The sequence below is a fragment of the Anticarsia gemmatalis genome, chromosome W (genome assembly GCF_050436995.1).
Source record: "Anticarsia gemmatalis isolate Benzon Research Colony breed Stoneville strain chromosome W, ilAntGemm2 primary, whole genome shotgun sequence".
In the NCBI taxonomy this organism is placed as follows: Eukaryota; Metazoa; Arthropoda; class Insecta; order Lepidoptera; family Erebidae; genus Anticarsia; species Anticarsia gemmatalis.
In genome coordinates this window covers 6,457,792-6,478,843 of record NC_134775.1, presented here as the reverse complement: position 1 = coordinate 6,478,843, position 21,052 = coordinate 6,457,792, and the positions used below count along the sequence as shown (strand labels likewise).

The following is a 21,052-nucleotide window of genomic DNA, read 5'->3' as shown; positions in this document are numbered from 1 at the left end:
CTGATTCGTTCAAAAAAACTAGACTTTTCTTACGAAGAACGTCTATCGTCAACAATAAAAACTAACGACATCGATAGTTGTCATCAAGAAAAAGCGCTATCTGTTGAAAAAAATAAGAAACTAACTAGTCAGCAAGAAATGTATACTTCTGTCAAAAACAAAACCACATTCAATGATTTTTCTGACAATCACCCAAATGAGCTAATAGATGGCGTTAGCAATGCAAATATAAAAAGAAATCGAATATTCATTCTAGAAGATGAACAATTAAAAGGATTATCGGCTAAAATGATAAAAACAAGGTACGGACAATGGAATGATATTCACACAACATCATCATTAATACTATCGGGAGCTAAGAGTAGTGATTTTTTACCTAGATGTGATAATATTGCTAGTGAAATGTCAAACGGTGATATTGTCATAATTGGTATTGGTTGTAATGACAATAACATTCAAAATTTACACTATAACTTGAGTGTTATTTTGAATAAGTTTTGCAAAGTACATGTGTATATAACACCCGTATACTATAATCCACACCTAAATGTGAATATGCTAAATAAATCTGTAAAATTGTGGACCAACCATGTTAAACATTGCACTATGATAGATTATAATAACTACTACAGTGATAATCATGCCTTCCTTAATCATGTATGCAATAAAATAAATGTAAATCTTAATTTTAAGCAATACAACTCGCAATATTTGTTACCTGCAAAGATTAAGTTACACCTGAATTGCTGTAAAATATTAAATAACCCAGAAAAGAGGAAAAGTGACAAAGACAATATACAAACAAATGATAAGGTTATTAAAAAAAGGCAAAATACCTTACTATTTTCCAATCAAAAGTCACAAGAACTATGTAAATAACTCATCTGCCACTATAATTGATAAGAACCGGCCTCAGTCATCTTCCACTACACCCACACAACTAACTCAGCAAAAATTTTTTCGTCCCTAACAAAACTCACATTGTTACAAAACACAAACTTACATTGTTACACCAAAACATTCACGGCTTACAAGCCAAAAAAGAATTAGTAGAAATAACCCTCAGAGATATCCAATCTAGTTGCAAACCTGATGTCCTCTGTTTTACTGAAACCTTCATCATGTCAGGTACAGAAAAAAGTGTTAACATTGCTAATTATGAACTGGCATCTTATTATAGTAGACAATGTAAGAGAGGTGGCTCATGTATAATAGTAAAAAGGGGTGTTGCATACAAAAATAATAATAATAATAATAATAATAATAATAATAAAAAGCCACTATCCTCAACACCTGCCGCATCACACGTAAATTTTTCACATCATCACCTATTTCATCATCTATATTTTCGATTTAGCATGCCGCGCTTGGCTTAGGCCCGCGTGATGTGCAGTTCACCCCTCCAAAAGAGGGAGATATAAAAAATTTCCAAATAATAATAATAATAATAAATTCTCTTTATTGTACACAATGTACCAGGAAAATATAAAAATAAATAAAAGCAGTATAAACTAAGACTAGATACAACATCAATGCACAATCGGCGGCCTTATCGCACAAGGCAATCTCTTACAGGCAACCATAGGATGGAAAGAGAAGTTGAGATAAAAAGAGGTAGTACTGCGTACATGTCACATTAATCTAATTATATAAGTTATATAAAATAAAGAATAAATAAAAATTGTATATATAAAATAGACATCATCTATAAATACAAAGGCACATATATAATAAGTATAATATATAAAATATATATAAATAAGCAAATATATAATAAATATAATATATAAAATATATATAAATAAGTAAATATATAATATATAATTATATTCATACAGAGATAGCAAGAGAATTATATTCATACAGAGAAAGTTGAGAGGTATTCAAGAAAAAGTGTCTTGCAGAGTTAAGTAGTGTTCCTTCACCCGATTTTTAAAAAATATAACATGGTTTGATAATTTTAAGTCAATACACCACTTTGAACTTAGTGCAATTAAACTGATAAAAAACAACATAATAGTCATTTGCATCTATAGGATTCCCTCAAAAAAGAAAAGTCATCTTGAGTATTTCCTTAACAAACTAGACCTTATGTTGTTTAAATACTTATCTAAATATGGAAAACATAAAATTATCATTACTGGAGACTTGAATATAAATATGTTGGATCAAAAGAACCACACCACTGCTAGTCTATCAGATATATTAAAAAGATATAACCTAACATCACACATAACTGATCCCACTAGAGGCAAGGCATGCCTTGATCTAATTTTAAGCAATGAGACAGATGCCTCAGGGTCTATTTTGGATTTATGGCTGTCTGATCACAACACTGCTCAAATATTAACATGTCCTATACAACACAAAATTGGCACCCCTGAGTATATACAGGGTGTAAATGACAGCTAACCGAAAACTTTACTGGTAAGTTTGTGACACTGTATGCGCGAAATTTACTCCAACGATATTTCTCGGAAATGATTGGTTCCCGAGTTAGTCATTTTTGAGCGTTCAATGTATAGTGAACAACGCGATGTATCTCCGCGCATGCCTACGAGATTTCTAGCGACGACATGTCGCGACGCGTCGTAGGTACGTACGCGTACCACCACGTCTATGCGCTCACTAGTATGCAACGCTATCATTAGATAACAATCTTATGTATCGTAAGTAGGCCCGTATGTTACAATAGCTCATAGTAAAATTGTAAGTAGGTAGGTACCTACTTGGCTTACGTGAAATCAAACAATAATAGCAAAATGTAACCAATAATAAGAAAGTGCTAAAACAAATTGTTATCAATGTCTATCAACACGCAAATACCTGGTGTATGGCGAGAGTTTGAGTACCTTTGGATCCGGACGTACAGGTGCAGAGCACGCCGTGCACTTCCACGTGCTTCACCATACATAACACATCAACATTTCTTCCTATTTACGAACACAACTGCACTTCGAAAACAATAACAACAAAAATAATAACAATAAAAACACTAACAACTCAAAACCGAAACAATAATAAGTAATAATAAACAACAGTTCACACACGACACGACGAATAGGACATAACGAACGACACCGGTGAAGAGCTTCCGTCTTCCGCGAGCGAATTGCTCGAACTATCAATCAAAGAGAGCCGCCGGCGCATCTCCGCTCACTCGCGCCGCCCCTCGCCCGCGCCACCCGCTCCCTCCGCGCCGTCCGCGCGCGCGCCGCCGATTTGGTGACGAGCAACGAGTTAGGATCCCAGCGAGAGATTAGATTCAATAAAATATTGATGTGGCATTACTATTTTTACTTGTCACAGTTGTTACTGGTTGCATTGTAGTTTTATTCAAATACCAAATAACATTACAAACATTATTGATGTAAGTTTAAAATACTTTGATATTTATAACATAAAATCAGCTTAAAGTAAATAAAATAAACACGAAACGTTTATTTAATTAAACCATAAAAAATGTAGGTACATAACAATGATAACAATCAATATCCATTAATATTCTTATCAGAGAAACTAACTTATCATAATTCATAATCCCCGGAGAATTACTTAGCATCCATTTTGTCGCATCCCATCTATGTAACATCCACGCGCGGTCGCGGCGTCACGCGTCACTACGGCCATCTACTTTTCGAGTCGCACCGCGCTTGTATGAAGTATGAATGAGCGTGTAAATATCGAATAGAAATTTGCAAGAACAAATGGAACAAAGCGACAATACATGTTAAATTGTTTATTAGAGATTTTTATAGCGCTAAAGAATATCAATAAGATTTTTTGTCGTTCTGTATGTATTTGTACGTGTAATAATAAGATATCACACATTTTAAATCTTATGAATTTACCTTTTATCGGAGAGCGGGATAATTATGTAATTTTCATTTTTAACATAGAACAAATACTAAGTAACGCTGCATACTAGTGAGTGTGAGGTTGACAGCTGTGTGCGTAATCGTGTCTGTGTGGCGCGCGTAGGTACGCGGCGTGACGTCGACCGTCGCGGCCGGCCGCCGCCGGCGCGGTGTCGTTGGCCGAACAGCTGATAGCGAATTTATACGTTGTTTTAATCCATTGCTGTTTTTTGTGAAAAACAGTAATATGACTGATTTTTTTTTCATACTCATGTTGCATTGTGTAGTATTAACGAAATAATACCAAAAAAAACTCATAAAAAATCGGAAAAATCAAGAAAAAACCGATGAAAATTTTCAACGCCATAAGCACCAGAATCATGTCTAAAGTCATTTTTTTTCGTTTTCGGTAGGCTGTCATTTACACCCTGTATATGTTTTCAAAAGATGTTACTCTAATGAGAATGTCAACAAATTCAAGCAATATTTGGCTAGTTTACGATTTTTAAATAGTCATGCAGATCTCAACACAGCCTTTAATGAATTTTTTGATTATTTTTGTTTACTCTACTACCTTTGTTTTCCTATTATTCGAGCAAAAATAAATATAACAAGTAAACTAAAATGGTTAACTAAGGGTATAAAACTAAGTAGCTTGAAAAAAAGACTACTTCGCCTTAAATATTACATGTCTAAGTCTAAAAAAGATAAACAAATATATTTGAAATACAATAAATTATTCAAAAAATGTGTAATTACTGCTAAAAAAAACAGTTATAATAAGTATGTAATTGGTAGTAAGAATGTATGCAGAGCTACTTGGACTGTTATAAAAAATTAAACTAGCAGCACACAAAGCCACTACCACATAACTAGTATATTGAATGACGAAAACAAGGTAATTACAGATCCATTAAAAATAGCAAACTGTTTTAATGATCACTTTATATCTACAACGAATAAAATAAATCACTCCCTATATACCACAAATGAAAATAATAAGCAAGTTAATACAATTTTTCTTACACCTGTAGATGAATCATATATTAATAAATTGATTATGTCGCTTTCAAATACTACATCTGAGGGCTATGATTCTGTCTGTACTAGAATTTTGAAAGAATGTAGCCAACAACTTGCACCTTCATTAACTATTTTGGTAAATCTCTCACTAGAAACTGGTACCTTTCCTGAAAAACTTAAAAGCTCCGTAGTAAAACCTTTATATAAAAAAGGAGTCACAAATGATATGGCTAACTATAGACCAATAACTTTAATACCGGTTCTCTCCAAGCTATTTGAGAAGGTCATGCATGATAAATTGACATCATTTTTTGACAAAAACAATATTATAACACATGATCATTATGACTTTCAAAAAAAGAAGTCTACTAGGGATGCAGCATTCTTCTTGGTAAATGAGGTTTTGCAAAATATAAATAACAAGCATTACACGACAGCAATTCTATTGGATATGTCAAAAGCTTTTGACTTTGTTCCTCATAGTTTACTGTTAACGAAGCTGGAAAACAACGGTATAAGAGGCCCAGCTCTAAATTGGCTACACACGTATTTAGAAAACAGGCTCCAATGTGTGGAAATAAGCAAACTTAATGAAAATAATAAAGATAAAGATAAAGATAAAGATAAAGATATTTATTTGCTCAAAACATGTGTGGTTTACATAAGTTGTTAGTTACATATCAGGGCGTATCAACATGTTTTACCAATAATTGGCATGCAAATGTTAGGTGGAATAATAATAACGCATGCAACGACACTCCACTCACAAGTTATGCTCCAAAATAATAATTCTACTGACGAACACTTGGCTTAGGCCCGTGCCGTCAGTCAAACCGGGCAACCGAGAATAATATAAATATACAAAAATAATAATAATAGGTACGTAGTTTTATACAACATCAATAATTTAAGGTAATATGAGCAGAAATGATTAATGTAAATATATTATGTCAGTTAATGAGATGTCATCACAATAATGTCAAAATAATGTAAATAATAAAGATAATAAAAATAATTCAAAATGTCAATATTTAACATAAAATTACTAAAATTTATCATTCAGATATTCGTTAATATTATAATAGCATTTTTTCGATAACATATCTTTAACTTTATTTTTAAACATATCAATATTTAAATTCTTCAATTGTTTCGGTAATTTATTATAAATTTTCGGTGCCATGCAGAGTATACTATCACCCATAAGGGCAGTTTTAGCGCTGTATAAGCGCAGGCGATCATTGTCGCGCCTGTTGCGTTGCACAGTATCACACAGGCGCGGAAAAAGCGTTGGGTTCTTTTTCACTATATATTTATTAATCACATTGATACACACAGATCTGAGTACAAACACAACAAATTGGAGCAGCGATGACAGGACTTCGTGTATATGAGGCGGACGAATGTCCATCCACCCTCATATTTTGATTTTTCCAACCGCCACCACACACTACACTAACCGTGTCCCTATTCTGTGAGCTAACCGATTGCGAAACATAGCGAGATTTTGTAACAGTAATCACTGGATTCCACGTCGCGGATAATTTGAAGCCGTCTTCCCGATTGAAATTTGAATGTTTCTTGATTTCGATCGCTTCACGAACAATCCTCGAGTAGAAATGTCGTTCAGTGGAAAGGACTTGAGGGCAATGGAACTCAATCCAGTGATTAGTTCCTGCTTCGAGTAGATGTTCCGCAATGGCTGACTTGCTGATTTGACGGTTCCTAACAGCGGCGATATGTTCCTTGACCCTTTCAGCTATCTTCATTCCCAAGTGCCCAAAATACACAAGTCCAACGTACCACTGCGGCCTATCGTGAGTCAAATCGCCTCTCCTACTTACGACCTTGCAAAGTACGTTGCGTCAGTATTGCAGCCACTCGTGGGAAATACACAGTCTTTTGTGAAAGATTCGCGGCACTTCGTCCAGATTATTAAGGACCTTAGATTGGAACCGGGCGATGTCATGGTGAGTTTTGACGTCGAGTCGCTCTTCACCAATGTTCCAATTAAGGAGTGTTTGGACGTGGTAAAGACCAAGCTAGAGGACAACGAGATGCCGTTTAACTATATTGATCTACTTAAAAACTGTTTGGACGGCAACTACTTCCTTTTCCAAGGCCAACATTACCTTCAGATTGATAGACTTCAGATTACATGGCGTCGCAATGGGCAGCCCCGTTGCCCCTGCACTGGCTAATCTCTGGATGGAGCACTTTGAGGAGAAAGCATTGGCACTCGGACCAAAAACCATACGGCTTTGGAAAAGATATGTGGACGACATCTTCTGCATTATCCAAGGAGGTGAACAGGAAGTAGATCAATATCTAGAACACCTAAACTCCATTCACCCTAACATGAGGTTCACCTACGAAATGGAGACGGACAGGTCGTTGTCATTCCTAGATGTGAGGGTTGCCGCGAAACCCGATGGATCCTTATCACACTGTGTTTACCGGAAACCGACACACACAGATAGATACCTGCACGCTACATCACATCACCATCCCCGTCACTTGCAGTCCGTTATGACGTCACTAAAGAACAGAGCTCATGACCTCTGTGACCCTGAACATGTTGGGAAGGAGCTGGAACATGTTCAGGAGGTACTACGAATGAACGGATACCACGTAAGTCGACGAAGGAACAGGATCACCAAACGGAGTAAACATCCGGAGGTCAACAGACAGCCCGCCTACTTGCCCTACGTCAGAGGAGTGACTGATAAGATCGGGAATGTATTGAAACAATACAGCATCAGCACAGTGTTCACGCCGGGGGCAAAAGTCAGCAGCATGGTGGGCACACCGAAGGATGTACTACCGTTTCAAACACCAGGTGTCTACAAGATCAACTGCAGCTGCGGTAGTTCCTACATAGGCCAGACTAAGCTGTCGATAGCTGAAAGGGTCAAGGAACATATCGCCGCTGTTAAGAACCGTCAAATCAGCAAGTCAGCCATTGCGGAACATCTACTCGAAGCAGGAACTAATCACTGGATTGAGTTCCATCGCCCTCAAGTCCTCTCCACTGAACGACATTTCTACTCGAGGATTGTTCGTGAAGCGATCGAAATCAAGAAACATTCAAATTTCAAAATTTTTTGGCGGTTGGAAAAATCAAAATATGAGGGTGGATGGACATTCGTCCGCCTCATATACACGAAGTCCTGTCATCGCTGCTCCAGTCTGCCTGGGACCACGGCGAGTGCAACCTGCGCCGAAACGTTATTTTAAGGTAAAATGCGTGTTCGCGTTAATTCCCGTATTCTATTATACATTAAACATGCAACGCGAGAGTTTAAAAGTTATGACAAACACAACAAATTTGGTGTCCCACAGGGGAGCGTCCTTGGTCCATTGTTATTTATACTGTACATAAATGATCTTCCAGATATAACTCAACATAAAACAATACTTTTCGCTGACGACATTTCAATAATTGTTACTACAAATAAAAATATGAAAATAGAACAACATGACTGCCTCTGTGGCGCAGTGGTTTAGGTCACCACGCCAATACCACTGCGTCGGGAGGTCGTGGGTTCGATTCCCACACGGAACAATTATTTGTGCGATCCACAAATAATTATTTCGGGTCTGGTTGTGCTTTGTGTCCGTTGTTTGTATGTTTGTAAAAGTCCCCGCGACACAAGAGCAATTCTTAGTGCGGGAGTTGTCTTTTTTTTAAATAAAAAAAAAAAAAAATATGAAACTGACATTAATAATACATTGACATTAATTATAAATTGGTTAAATAATAATAACCTTCAAATAAATATATCAAAAACAAATATAATAAACTTCAATAATTTCAAATACAATAATCTAAATATTAACTACAATGGACTTACATTAAATACAGTTGATAAAGTGACATTTCTTTGACTAATTATTAACAATAAACTAAATTGGAAAGAACAGATAGAGAAAATAAGCAATAAAATAAATGGTTTTTCATTTGCTCTATATAAACTCACAAAGGTCTCAAATAGAGAAACAGCTACCATAACTTATTTTGCATACGTAGAATCCCTACTCCGCTATGGCTTACTAGTATGGGGAAATGGCACAGACATGGTTAAGGCGTTCATCGCTCAAAAGAGATGCATAAGAGCCCTATGTAGCATAGCTCCTGATGTGTCTTGTCGTCCTTATTTTAAAATGTTGAGGATATTACCTCTTCCATGCCTGTATATATTAGAGATAGGAAAATTTGTAAAGCAGCACCAAGAAGTATTTATAAAAGCAAAAGATAACGGAAGAGAAAATATGAGAAACCCAGATAGACTTATATTAGGCACAATCCCAAGAAGTAGTAAGTTTCAAAATAACAGTTACTCAATGTGTGTCTGTATATATAATAAAATACCTACACATATAAAACAGTTGCCATACACAAAATTTGCAAAGGTGTTAAAAAACTATCTGTGGCAAAATACATTTTATAGTGTTAAACAGTTTTTAGAATCAAAGTAAATAAGACAGGTTTTTGCCTTAACCCTTTATCACTATTTCCTTCTGTACCAATTATTATTATTATATAAAATCAAAAGTAATAAATGAATAGTTTTTAAGTGTAATATAATTAATTTGCATGCTAGCAAATATCTAGCTAAATAGGCTTGCACTAAGCTAACTTGCATTGTTATGTATCCACTTCATATTATGTACCCACCCTATTTATAGCAAATAAAGGATTGATTGATTGATTGATTGATTGAGGTAATAAGTCGGAAATATTCTTAAAAATCACTTTTTAGACATTCGTTGATAACAATAGAACATACAGATGTGCCAATTTTTAATTTAGTTTTAAAAAATAACATCGTTTTTTAAATATATATGTTATTTGTACAAGGGTCTTAAACTTTTGGCCGGCAGTGTATATTCCTCCTCTCCTGCGTGTTTGTGCCGTGCGCGGGAACCCGTAAGGAGTGGATGAAAGAATCCTGGGGGTTGAGCTGAATGTCAGCTGCGGCTGGCAGGAGGCAACACGACTCCTTGGTCTGGAATTCCTCCGACACGGGCGGTCAAGAGCTAGTTACCCGCGATCAAGCGGTTGTAGCATCCGGTCAGGCGGTTGCGGGCGAGTTTCCTGGAGTGGTGGAGTCGGCAGACGACGGAGCAGGACCTGTCGCAGGTTGTGGTGACAGATAAGTTGTTTTTGCACCGTTTAGTCTCGTCGGTGACGCACTTCGGGGAGCTATATCAGTCCGGTAGCCTTGATGCTATAAAGCATCCCCACATGAGGGCTCCGAGGAGGGTGAGGAGCCGGACTGACGAACAAAACACTAATAAACGTATGGATAATCTAAATAAAACCCAAACCCAATACAGTGCGAAGGCACCTAACGCGCATAGCGCAAAGCCAACTGAGGGCGTTAGCGGAGGCAATAGCGACTCGTGTAGCTGAACTGAGGTATATCGCAAGGGAACGTGTGGGCTGCCACGACAAACCGGAAGCAAAGCCAACCCTGAGGTTGGTTCAAGAGCGGAGGGGAAGCCCGAAAGGCAAACCGAACGGGCCGCAATAGGCCCGAAGGGTGTCGATAAGGAGTATATATGTATATCTATGATCTGAAAGGGAGATTTCATTTGATAAATGTCAGTTAGCGATATTATTGCTAGCAGTGTTAGTAGCTAGGGTTATATCTATTACCTCACCTCTTCGCGCATTGACGAAGGTAGGGCTGTTTCCTCGATTGTGTATTTGTAAAGAAGAACTTATCAGATATTCTAGTACTTTTTGTCCCCTTCTATTGGTGTCCGAGCTGCCCCAGATCACGTGGTAAGCATTTGCATTGTATCCAATAATTATGTCCATCTTGTGTGGGATGCTTAGGTTAACTAGATTTTCAAGTTATGTTGAGGTCAGGTTATGTTCCTCATAGGTAACGTAGACAGCGGCAGAGATGATGTTCTTGCTGCTATCTTTTCCCCCTGTGTTGATCTTAACTGCCGTCAGATCCCTGTAGCAGAAGTCCTGCAGAGGCCATGCATTTACGCCATTCCTGATGTATATGCACGTTCTCACACCATTATTAGTGTTTCTGGAGTGCCATATTGTTCCTCCAGTGTCGCCTAATCCCTTGATTTCCTCTTTATATATGTAGGGTTCTTATATGAGGGAAATATCGAATTGCAGTGTTTGCAGCCTGTAGTCTCGAGCTTTGATGAACTCGGCCGAGTCTCTGTGAGTGTTCATCTTTTTTCCGGATTCATCTTTTCCACCAGCAGCACCCGCCTAGTGTCCTTTTCGAATGCGGTTCGCGACTTTCAGACCATTTTGACCGGCTTCGGGGGGTCTTTAGCTGCCACCACTTTCAAAACTTTGTCTTCACCTACCTTTGAGCCGGTGAGCTCTTTCAGCCATTTTGCTGAGGTTTCATCGGCGCATGTGAATAACAGCGCACCGGACACTATATTACCCATGTTAACGATGGGTGACGGACCTGTTAGCACCATCAACCGATCGAAGATCGGGTCCTACACTCGATGTCCTTCTTTTATCGACATTTTTCTTGTCGGGTACCCTTCGAGGATTACTGCCATTCTGAGGCTGGCCGAAACGACGTCCCGGTAAGAGCCCTGAGTTATAGGCTTTTTGGCCTCCCGGCTTGCTCCTGTGACCCGTCGCTTACCTACCTTGCTCGCTTGGTAGGTGCTTCACTGGTGCCTTAGAGCGCCTGCAGCTTCCTTACGCGTCCTAAGGGGCCACACCCTCGGTTGAGTGCTAGGATAAAACCATCGTCTAGGTAAGAGGTCCTCTAGAGTGTTGCCGTTGGGTAGTTATTTCCGACTCATCGGCAAGTGGAACAATATTTTGTGCTTCGGGCACCATTTGTGATGAGGGCCCTTGTTATGAGGACACATGTGGCGGTTTAGTGGGTATGCCCGCCCTTCTAACGGAATTTGCACATAGCCCCGCACTCCACCCTGGGTGCAGGTGTATGCATAATGCGCATACGCACCACTCCCATCGTCGTGAGTCGGGGCGATCACATAACGATTCCGATAAGTGTGTTACAATAGGGAATTACATACAAATAATACTGATGAGCTCGAGTTGATACGGTGACGACCCGTTTCCGAGTTGATACGTGTGCTTACGACCTTAAATCAACTTCAGGGTGGTCGTTTGCTTTATATAGTTCTAGCAAAATCAATCATTATTTTATGTTTCACAGTACTTTCAGAAATGAATAAATGTTTGAATATTATGAATGGGCGGGGGAATGGTCAAGCATTATCACAATGCTTGATGATTCTCCTACTCACGACATCTGTCCGATGCCGGGTCTAGCAAATGGTTTAGGGAGTAGCGCAAGTCGCAAAGATCCCCTAAACAAGGCCAGTGGACTATCCTTCTCGAGGTTGCTGCCCGTTATCCTCTGTAATTGGCACAACAAAAACCTCTGGCCGGTACTCTATATCCAAACCTTTTCCTATCCCACTTATCCCTAAACCAATCCCGCATAGCCGAACCGTGGCGGCGCATTATCCACTCAGGCACACAGAGCCTTGGGGCACCAAATACCCCCAAAAAATTGTACCACACTTACCTTGGGCGGGTAGTGTGAGTTCTTCTTCTCTTCTCCCCTCTTCTTCTGGCATCCTATGCCAATTTCGCCCAAAAAACCTAAAATGAAAGCACAGCTAAACAGAAAATTACCCCAGGAGGGTACCACTGATAGTGGAGAATCCCTCACCGAGCCTAGCTCGGTCCGTCCCACGTACTCTGGGGGGGACAAACTGTGCCCAAAACCAGGCGGAAGCCTGGACCTCTCTGGCCTCGCCGAGGCCATCTCCTCGTCACCCGAAAAGGGAAATACTTCGCAGTGGACGGTAGCCGCTCATAAGCGACCTTGCAAAAGGGAACCTACCGCCCCTGCAAAATCCAAACAAAGGCTGAAGGAACTACCGGAACGCCGTCGCCCCAACAGGCGCGCGAGAAGGGAACACCTTCAGTCCAAAAACGCAACACAAGCCGAGACGGTAACCGCAGCAGCGGCAACGCAGCGCGACCCTCAGCCCTCCACCTCAGGAGAGCTTAAAACGGCACCACCAGCACCACCACCACCACCACCACCCAGCAAGTCGAGTAAGAGACGGACACCGAGAGGAACTCGTGGTCGGCGGAACGCTGCGACGGCTCCCACTGCACCTGAAAAGGAGCAGTCTGGGACTGGGGATGGTCCGGACGAGCGCGCTTCTTCGAAGCGGTCTCGTCTGGACGATACTCAGTCTCCCAGAGGGGAAGCCAAACGCGCGAAAACCGACGCGAAACCGAAGCGGGCGATGAGCTACGCGGATGCGAACAAATCGCATCTGCGAGTAGCGATTATCACCGTCCCGCCTAGGGACCTCTCGCAAAGCCAGGCAGATCAGCTGAGGGAAGCTATCGATGATAGCATCCTGCAAGCTGTACTGGCTCCGCCATCTCCGAGTGTACATGCTCCATCTTTCCGCGGCCGCCCTTTCCTCCTGGACGGGGCTTTAGCGATGTGGTGTGAGGACACAAACGCTCTCGACTGGCTGGGCAAAGAAATAGGGAACATTGCGTCGCCAGTCCCCGGAACCACTCTGACTGTAATTAAGCAGTCAGAAATGAAAAAGAAGCTGAAGGCTGGGCTTCTCATACACACCCGCATCACCGAAGCTGCTACACTGCAGAGAGTCCTTTGTGCCCAGAACCCCTGGTACAAAGTGGACTCTTGGCAGTGTTACGACATGACGGTGGATGACAAACCACAAGAGGTAAACTCCAAGGAGAAGATAGTGCATCTTATCCTTGGAATTCCTGAGGACCAGAAGCAAGCCATCCTGGACCGTGATCGCCGAGTAGCGCACATGTCTGGGAGTGGCTACATCAGGTTCTTCACCTCAGAGGAGCAAGCTACGAGCAGCAGCAGACCAACGGCGACGGAGGAGTCAACGGAGGGGGCCGCATCCGGTCCCGAGCCGTCCACCTCTGCTCCCCAACAGGGTTCGAGCGAGATGGAGACAGACCCGCCGCCGCAGAACAAGGGGACTACCAGTGACGAAGATGACGTCCTGCGTAGCCCGTAGTCCCCTTAACTTAAACATCATACAAACCAACCTCCAGCACAAACAAATAGCGGCGGCCACTCTACGCAGAGCACTGGAGGTTAACAACAAGACCGTCGCCCTGATCCAGGAGCCGTGGATCAGAAACAACAAAATCTGCGGTCTAAGCAATATCTGCGGTAAGTTACTGGTAAAACCCTCAGTCGACAAACCGAGAACCTGCATTTTCATGCCCAACAACATAACAACCACGCTACTAAACCAATTCTGTTCTAGAGACCTCACTGCAGTGACAATCCACACAGAAAATAACACAACCCTAGTCTTAGCCTCAGTGTACATGCCGAGCGACGGCGAAACTCCAACAAGAGAACTGGCCGAACTTGTACAACACTGCGAAACACAAGACTGGGAGCTGATCATCGCTGCAGACTGTAATGCACACCATCCTCTGTGGGGAAGTAAGGATACCAACAAAAGAGGTGAGTCACTAGCCGAATACCTATTTCAAACAAACCTAAACATTATAAATAGGGGTACTGAACCCACTTTTGTAAGCTCAAAGTATCAAACCATTATAGACATCACATTGGCAACACACGCGGCTGCAAATCTGATTGCGGGCTGGCACGTATCAAACGAGCCATCACTGGCAGACCACCGCCGCGTGTGCTTTCAAATTCAACACAAGCAAAAAGACCCTGACCTATATCGCAACCCCCGAAAAACAGATATATCAAGGTACACAAACTTACTTACTAAAGCACTAAGTGACGGACCAGTAACTGACGTCACTCTCAGTACTAATAATATAGATTTAAACGTAGCACTTTTAACCAAAAGCATGCTGAATAGCTATCATTCAGCATGCCCCACTTCAATATCCAAAGACCCCGGGAAAAGTTCGTGGTGGGGGCCGGAACTTGAACGCCTACGAAAGGGTCTCAGGACACTTTTTAACCATGCAAAAAACACCAGAACCACTGAGGCCTGGGACAAATATAAAAATGCACAAAAACACTATAAGAAGCGCATCAGATTTCGAAGAACGGAATCTTGGCACAACTTCTGTAGCAACATAGACTCGACAAACCAAGCCGCAAGAATAAAGAAAATACTTTCCAAAGGGAACCCGAATCTTCTGGGCACTCTTAAGAAAGCAGACGGCACCTACACAAATAACGACAGAGAAACGTGTGAAATATTGCTGGAAACACATTTTCCAGGCTGTCTGATGACATCAGGCCTTGATTGGTCAGACGAGCACCACAACACACCAAGAACCCAGGACTGGGAAATCGCCAACAAAATAGTAACCGCGGATAGGATGGCATGGGCCATAAAAAGCTTCCAGCCATTCAAATCAGCAGGGCTAGACATGATTTTCCCGGCGCTACTACAATGGCAAAAAGACGAGACGATAAAACACCTATTACCAATCTACAGAGCCTGTATAGCTTTCAAATACATACCCAAATTGTGGAGAGAAGCAAAGGTAGTTTTCCTCCCCAAACCGGGTAAGGAGGACTACACTCATGCCAAAGCTTTCAGGCCAATTAGTCTTACATCATTCCTTTTAAAAACACTGGAAAGACTTGTAGACATATACCTAAGGGATGGAGTACTAAAGTAAAACCCACTACATCCCCAACAACATGCGTATAGAAAAGGCAAATCAACAGAGTCGGCACTGCACAAGGTTGTGCACAAAATAGAATCGGCCTTTACAAACAAAGCCTCAACACTAGCCTCCTTCATAGATATAGAAGGAGCTTTTGACAAAACCATGCACAACAGCATTAAACATTAAAGTAGAACCAGTCCTAACTGGATGGATTACTGAACTAGTCAGCAAAAGGGCGGTACAAATAGTGTTAAACACCACAATGAGAGCAAAAGTGGTCAGAGGATGCCCCCAGGGAGGCGTCCTTTCACCGCTTCTATGGAACATAGTAGTTGATAGCCTCCTAACTAGTTTAAACAAAAAAGGGTACACTACTATTGGATATGCAGATGACCTAGCAATACTGATAAATGGGACAGCTGAAAACGTACTATGCAAAATAATACGCTCAGCTTTTCAGATTATAGAAAACTGGTGTGAGGAACACCAACTATCAGTAAACCCCAAAAAAACAGAACTAATCCTTTTCACCAACAAAAGGAAGTTACCGGACCTCGAACTACCAAAACTATTTAACACCAAACTCACCCTGTCAACTCAAGTGAAATATCTGGGCATGGTTCTTGACAACAAGTTGAATTGGGCGAGTCATATTGAAGCAAAAACTAGGAAGGCCTGCATAGCGTTCGGCCAGTGTAGAAGAATGGTTGGTAACAAATGGGGTCTCAACCCAAACATAACACTCTGGCTATACACATCAGTTATCAGACCTTCTATCACCTACGGATCAGTTGTATGGTGGCCCAGAACACAACTGACAACGGTAAAAACAAAACTCCAGAGCACACAACGCCTAGCATGTGTAGCCACCACTGGATGCATGAAAACCACTCCATCAAATGCACTTGAGTACCTCCTAAACCTTAGGCCCTTAGATTTGGTTATACAGGAGGAGGCACAAGCGGCTGCCTTAAGACTAAAAGCAAACGGGCTATGGCAGCAGAACCCAGAAACAACACACACCAAAATTCTGCAAGGTATCCTGAAGGAAATACCACTTCTCGATGCACCTACAGATAAAACGCCGTGTCACCACGTTTTTGACAGAAGATACAATATCCAACTCAAAGAGGAATCTAAAGATGACTCTGGCATCAACGAAGTTAGGATATACACTGACGGATCCAAAACCGCACTTGGTACAGGAGCCGGCGTCTTCTCGAACGATCTAAATATCAAAATATCAGCCACCCTAGATAAACTAAATACAATCTTCCAAGCAGAATGTATAGGAATCACTAAGGCAGCACAAGCAGTCGCAGCCAGAGATGTCAGAGACTTTAAAATAAAAATTGTCTCGGACAGTGCATCCATGCTACAAGCGTTACAAAATAACGTTATAACATCTGCCCTTGTTCTGGAATGCCATAATGCGCTCCAGGCTATTGCACGTACGAACACAGTTACCCTGCAATGGATCAAAGGGCACAGCAACTCAATGGGAAACGATGCAGCTGATGAACTAGCTAAAAGGAGATCAAATGGAACAGTACTTGGACCGGAACCACTACTGCCTATCCCCCAAGCACAAATTAAATCTTGGCTGAACAGAAACACCGAAGCGAAACACCTAAAAGAATGGAACAACAGCAAAGGTTGCAGGCAAACTAAGGCTGCAGTTCCGGTGGCGCCTAAGAATCTTGCCCGCAACCTTATCAGTCTAAAAAGGGACAAAATACGCAAGGTAATAGGAATCCTAACCGGCCATTGTCCCCTAAACAAACATCTATGTACAATAGGTGTGACGGACAGCCCTCTGTGCAGAGGATGCATGGAGGCAGAGGAAACACCACAACATGTACTTGTGGAATGCAACAGCGTGGCGGACCAACGAGCGCGAACAAAAATATTGACAACAACACTCCAGGAAGCCTGCAGCAACTTGAAAAAGCTACTGAAGTTCTGGGAGGAACTAGGATGGCTGGAGTGAGGGTGAATCAACGCAACAATGTGAGAGGGTAGATACACGCACAAAGGCCCATTTAAGAGGCTAAGTGCGGAAAAAGCCCAGGAAACCTTTTTTTTTTTTTTTTTTTTTTTTTTTTTTTTTTTTTTTTTTTGCGTCAGGAAAATGCATTACTGCATGTCCCGCCCCAGGGAGGAAAGCGGGGGTCTGTCGGGCTCTCCCGCCGGCAAGGCGTTCCGGCTAACTTGGGCATACCGACTAAAAACCTGACGGTGTTCCTTCAACGGTCACCATAACGTGGCCAGGACGCGGTACCTCCAATCGGATACTCCGCGTCCCAGCCGGTGACGGCCCGCTTTGGATGCGGGCCCTACTTCGAGTGGGGGCGGGCATGATGGTTGCCCCCCCCTAACTCTCCACTTCACGGGGGTGCGCCAGGAACACACAGCGCACTCCCCACCTCTCGGACCTGTTCCCTGTCCAGGCGACGGAGCGTTCCGCCTCCGCCGCCCACAGGTCCGCGTCACGGGGGCCGGAGATCATCCCGGCGCCTACGACGCCCAGTGCGTCTTGCGCGGGAAGGGAGGGGAGCGTTGATTTCTCGCTCCCGTTCCGCCGCCTCTTTGAGGGAAATGACCTCTTCACAAAATGAGGCGACGGCCGACCACGCTGCCTCGCTCCCGACCATGGACAGAACCACAGCCGAGAGCGAGAGGTCGCTCCCGACCACCCCGGTCAATTGACGGCGCTGCGACGACCACGCCTGGCAGTGTGCCAGCGTATGCAGCGCCGTATCGGGGCAGTCTCCACAGTGATGGCACCTGGGCGTCTGCTCGCGGCCTATGCGACACAGGTACTTGCCGAAACAACCGTGTCCGGTCAAGACCTGTGTCAGCCGATATGTGAGCGCGCCGTGCCCTCTCTCCAGCCACTCCGTGACCGCCGGCCGCACGGCCTCGATGGTTATGAGGCCGGCGCTGGGGTCTTCCAGTCGCCGCTTCCACGCCGCCAGGACATCTTGGCGGAGCTCTGCTCTCCGCGCCTCGACTTCCTGAGGCGCTGGCAGTGAGCCTCCGCCTCGGGCCTCCTCGCGCCATGTATAGAGTGACGCGAGGGCCCCCGCGTCCAAGTCCCACGGCGGCGTTCCGGCCAGTAGGCACGCCACTTCATAGGAGATCGTGCGGTAGCCTCTCACGGCCCTGACGGCCATCACGCGCTGCGGACGTCGCAGCGCGGCGATGTTCTTGGCCGACAGGGCATTGGCCCAAATGGGTGAGCCATATAGGGCCATTGACCGCACGATCCCGGCGTACAGCCGTCGGCAGGTGTTGTTTGGCCCCCCGAGGTTTGGCAGCAGGCGAGATAGTGCGCCCGCCGCACCTACGAGTTTGGGGGCCAGCCGACTGAAATGGGCTGTGAAGTCCCATCGGCCGTCGAGAGTCAATCCGAGATATTTCATCGACGGTGCGATGCCGATGGTGACTCCGCCTACTATAATGCTGGATCCGGGTGGAGGGCGGCGTCGGGGCCCATGGAAAAATAGGGCCTCCGACTTTTCAAGTGCCACCTCCAGACCCAGCCGCCGGATGCGAGCGACGACTTGTGCGACCCCAGCTGTGGCCAGCACCTCCGCGTCGCGGTGCGTCTTCCCCCGGGCTGTTACCAACGTGTCGTCGGCATAGCAGAATATGCCGACGCCCGGCGGGAGCGCACCGCGTAGTACATAATTGTACCCTATGTTCCACAGGAGAGGGCCTAAAACCGACCCCTGTGGAACCCCACAAGAAACCACTTTTCTTTCCCAATTACTTTGACCCGGGTAGACAATAGATCTTCCTTCTAGGTAAGCCCCGACAATGCGGCGGAGGTAGAGTGGCACTCTGTGATATTCCAGTGCCACCCGTATGCTGCTCCAGGGGAGGGTGTTGAAGGCGTTGGCGATGTCGAGTGACACCGCCAAGACGACCTCTCCCTGGGCTACTGCGTCCTCCGCCAGGGCCCTGACGCGTGCAATCGCATCAATCGTTGAGCGCCCTTTGCGGAACCCAAATTGTTGGTCCGCTAGGTCCGGCCCAACACAACTTAGGTGTGCGACGAGGCGGTCCGCAAGGATGCGCTCGAAGAGCTTGCCCACCTCGTCCAACAACACGATGGGCCGGTACGCGGACGGCGAGTCCGCAGGGCGCCCCTCCTTCTTCAACAGGACGAGCTTCCCGGTCTTCCGCGGTGCCGGGAACTCGCCCCTCTCGATGCACGCGTTGTAGAGCCCCAGTAGTCGGGGCTCGAGGGCCTCTCGAGCCAGGACCCACGCTCGGCCTGGAATGCCGTCGGGCCCTGGGGCGGTGTTCTTAGCCGCGAGGCGTTGCACCGCCACCCTCAGGTCTACCCGGGTCACCGGGGGGATTTCCTCCTCCTCCTCTTCCGTCGTCGTCGTCGGCGTCTCGCCCGGCGGAGCCATGGGCGGCGGGATGTGTGCCGCCCTGAGAGGAAACAGAGCGGACACCACGTTCGCGACCACCTGGGGCTGGAGACTTTGCGTTAGTGGGGGGGCCCAGGGGCGAAGTTTGCCCCTGACCCAGCGATACGGGCGTCCCCATGGATCCGCATCCAGTGTCTCCAGAAGAGTTCCCCAGGCGGCGGTTTTGGCCCTGCAGATTTCTGTGGACAGGGCCTTCTTCGCCGCTCTGTACCTCTCGTACAGCTCCGCCTCTTGTGACTCCGCGTCTGGGGGTCGGCGACGCCTCCTGCGGAGGCGTTGGTAGCGGCGGCGTGCCGCAGTACAATTGTTGCGCAACTGCGCGATTTCCGCCGACCACCAATATACCCTCCGCCGTCCGGGACAGAACCGGACGCGGGGCATCGCAATATCGCAGACGCGGGTCATGTCTGCCCGGAGCCTGTCCGCTTCCGCCTCCACGTCGACGGGTCGATCTTCTGACGCCTGTGAAATCCAGGCGTCGACGATGGAGGCTTCGACTAGCGCCTCCTTGTCGAGGCGCTTCAGGGACCAGCGCGGTCCGACTTCGACCGGGGCATCCTGGTTAGGCAAGGCCCTCGAGGTAACCGGGGAGATGCTGAACCGAATGTATCTGTGGTCAGATAAGGTCTCAACCCCCTCGAGGACTCTCCAGGACTGGACACGGGGCGCAAGTGCGGGGGTGGCAAAAGTAAGGTCCACTATGGACCCACCCCGCTGGCGCACGCACGTGTCCACGGCACCCCGGTTCAAGACAACAAGGCCCGTGGCCGCCAACCAATCTTCGACTTCCTCGCCCCGCGCGTCCGTAGAGGGGGAACCCCAAGCCGTGGATTTGGCATTGAAGTCCCCCAGGACCAAGGCGGGGCGAGACCTATCACGGCCGACCACGGTGCCGATCCGCGCGAGAAACGCCTCGAATTCGGCCAGGCTCCGGTTTGGCGAGAAGTAGACGCCGACGACGACGATGTCTCCCCATTTGACCGCCACATAACCATGGCCCCTCGCTGTGGGTACGAGGGGCGGAACTCCGACGGCGGCCGGGGAGACTACGG

At 44.9% G+C, this 21,052-nt stretch overlaps 1 protein-coding gene across 1 annotated transcript; it reads left to right on the top strand.

Annotated features, from left to right (window-relative positions):
- Positions 1–12,527: 12,527 nt before the first annotated feature.
- On the top strand, positions 12,528–14,755 carry LOC142985869 (uncharacterized). The gene is made up of 3 exons (XM_076134113.1): positions 12,528–14,110; positions 14,208–14,413; positions 14,513–14,755. Exon 1 carries the CDS (start codon positions 12,528–12,530, stop codon positions 13,950–13,952), a length of 1,425 nt encoding a protein of 474 aa, XP_075990228.1. The 3' UTR covers positions 13,953–14,110; positions 14,208–14,413; positions 14,513–14,755.
- Positions 14,756–21,052: the final 6,297 nt, after the last annotated feature.

Coding starts and splice junctions, on each gene's coding strand:
- LOC142985869 (XM_076134113.1), top strand. CDS start 12,528: ATGAAAGCACAGCTAAACAGAAAATTACCCCAGGAGGGTACCACTGAT.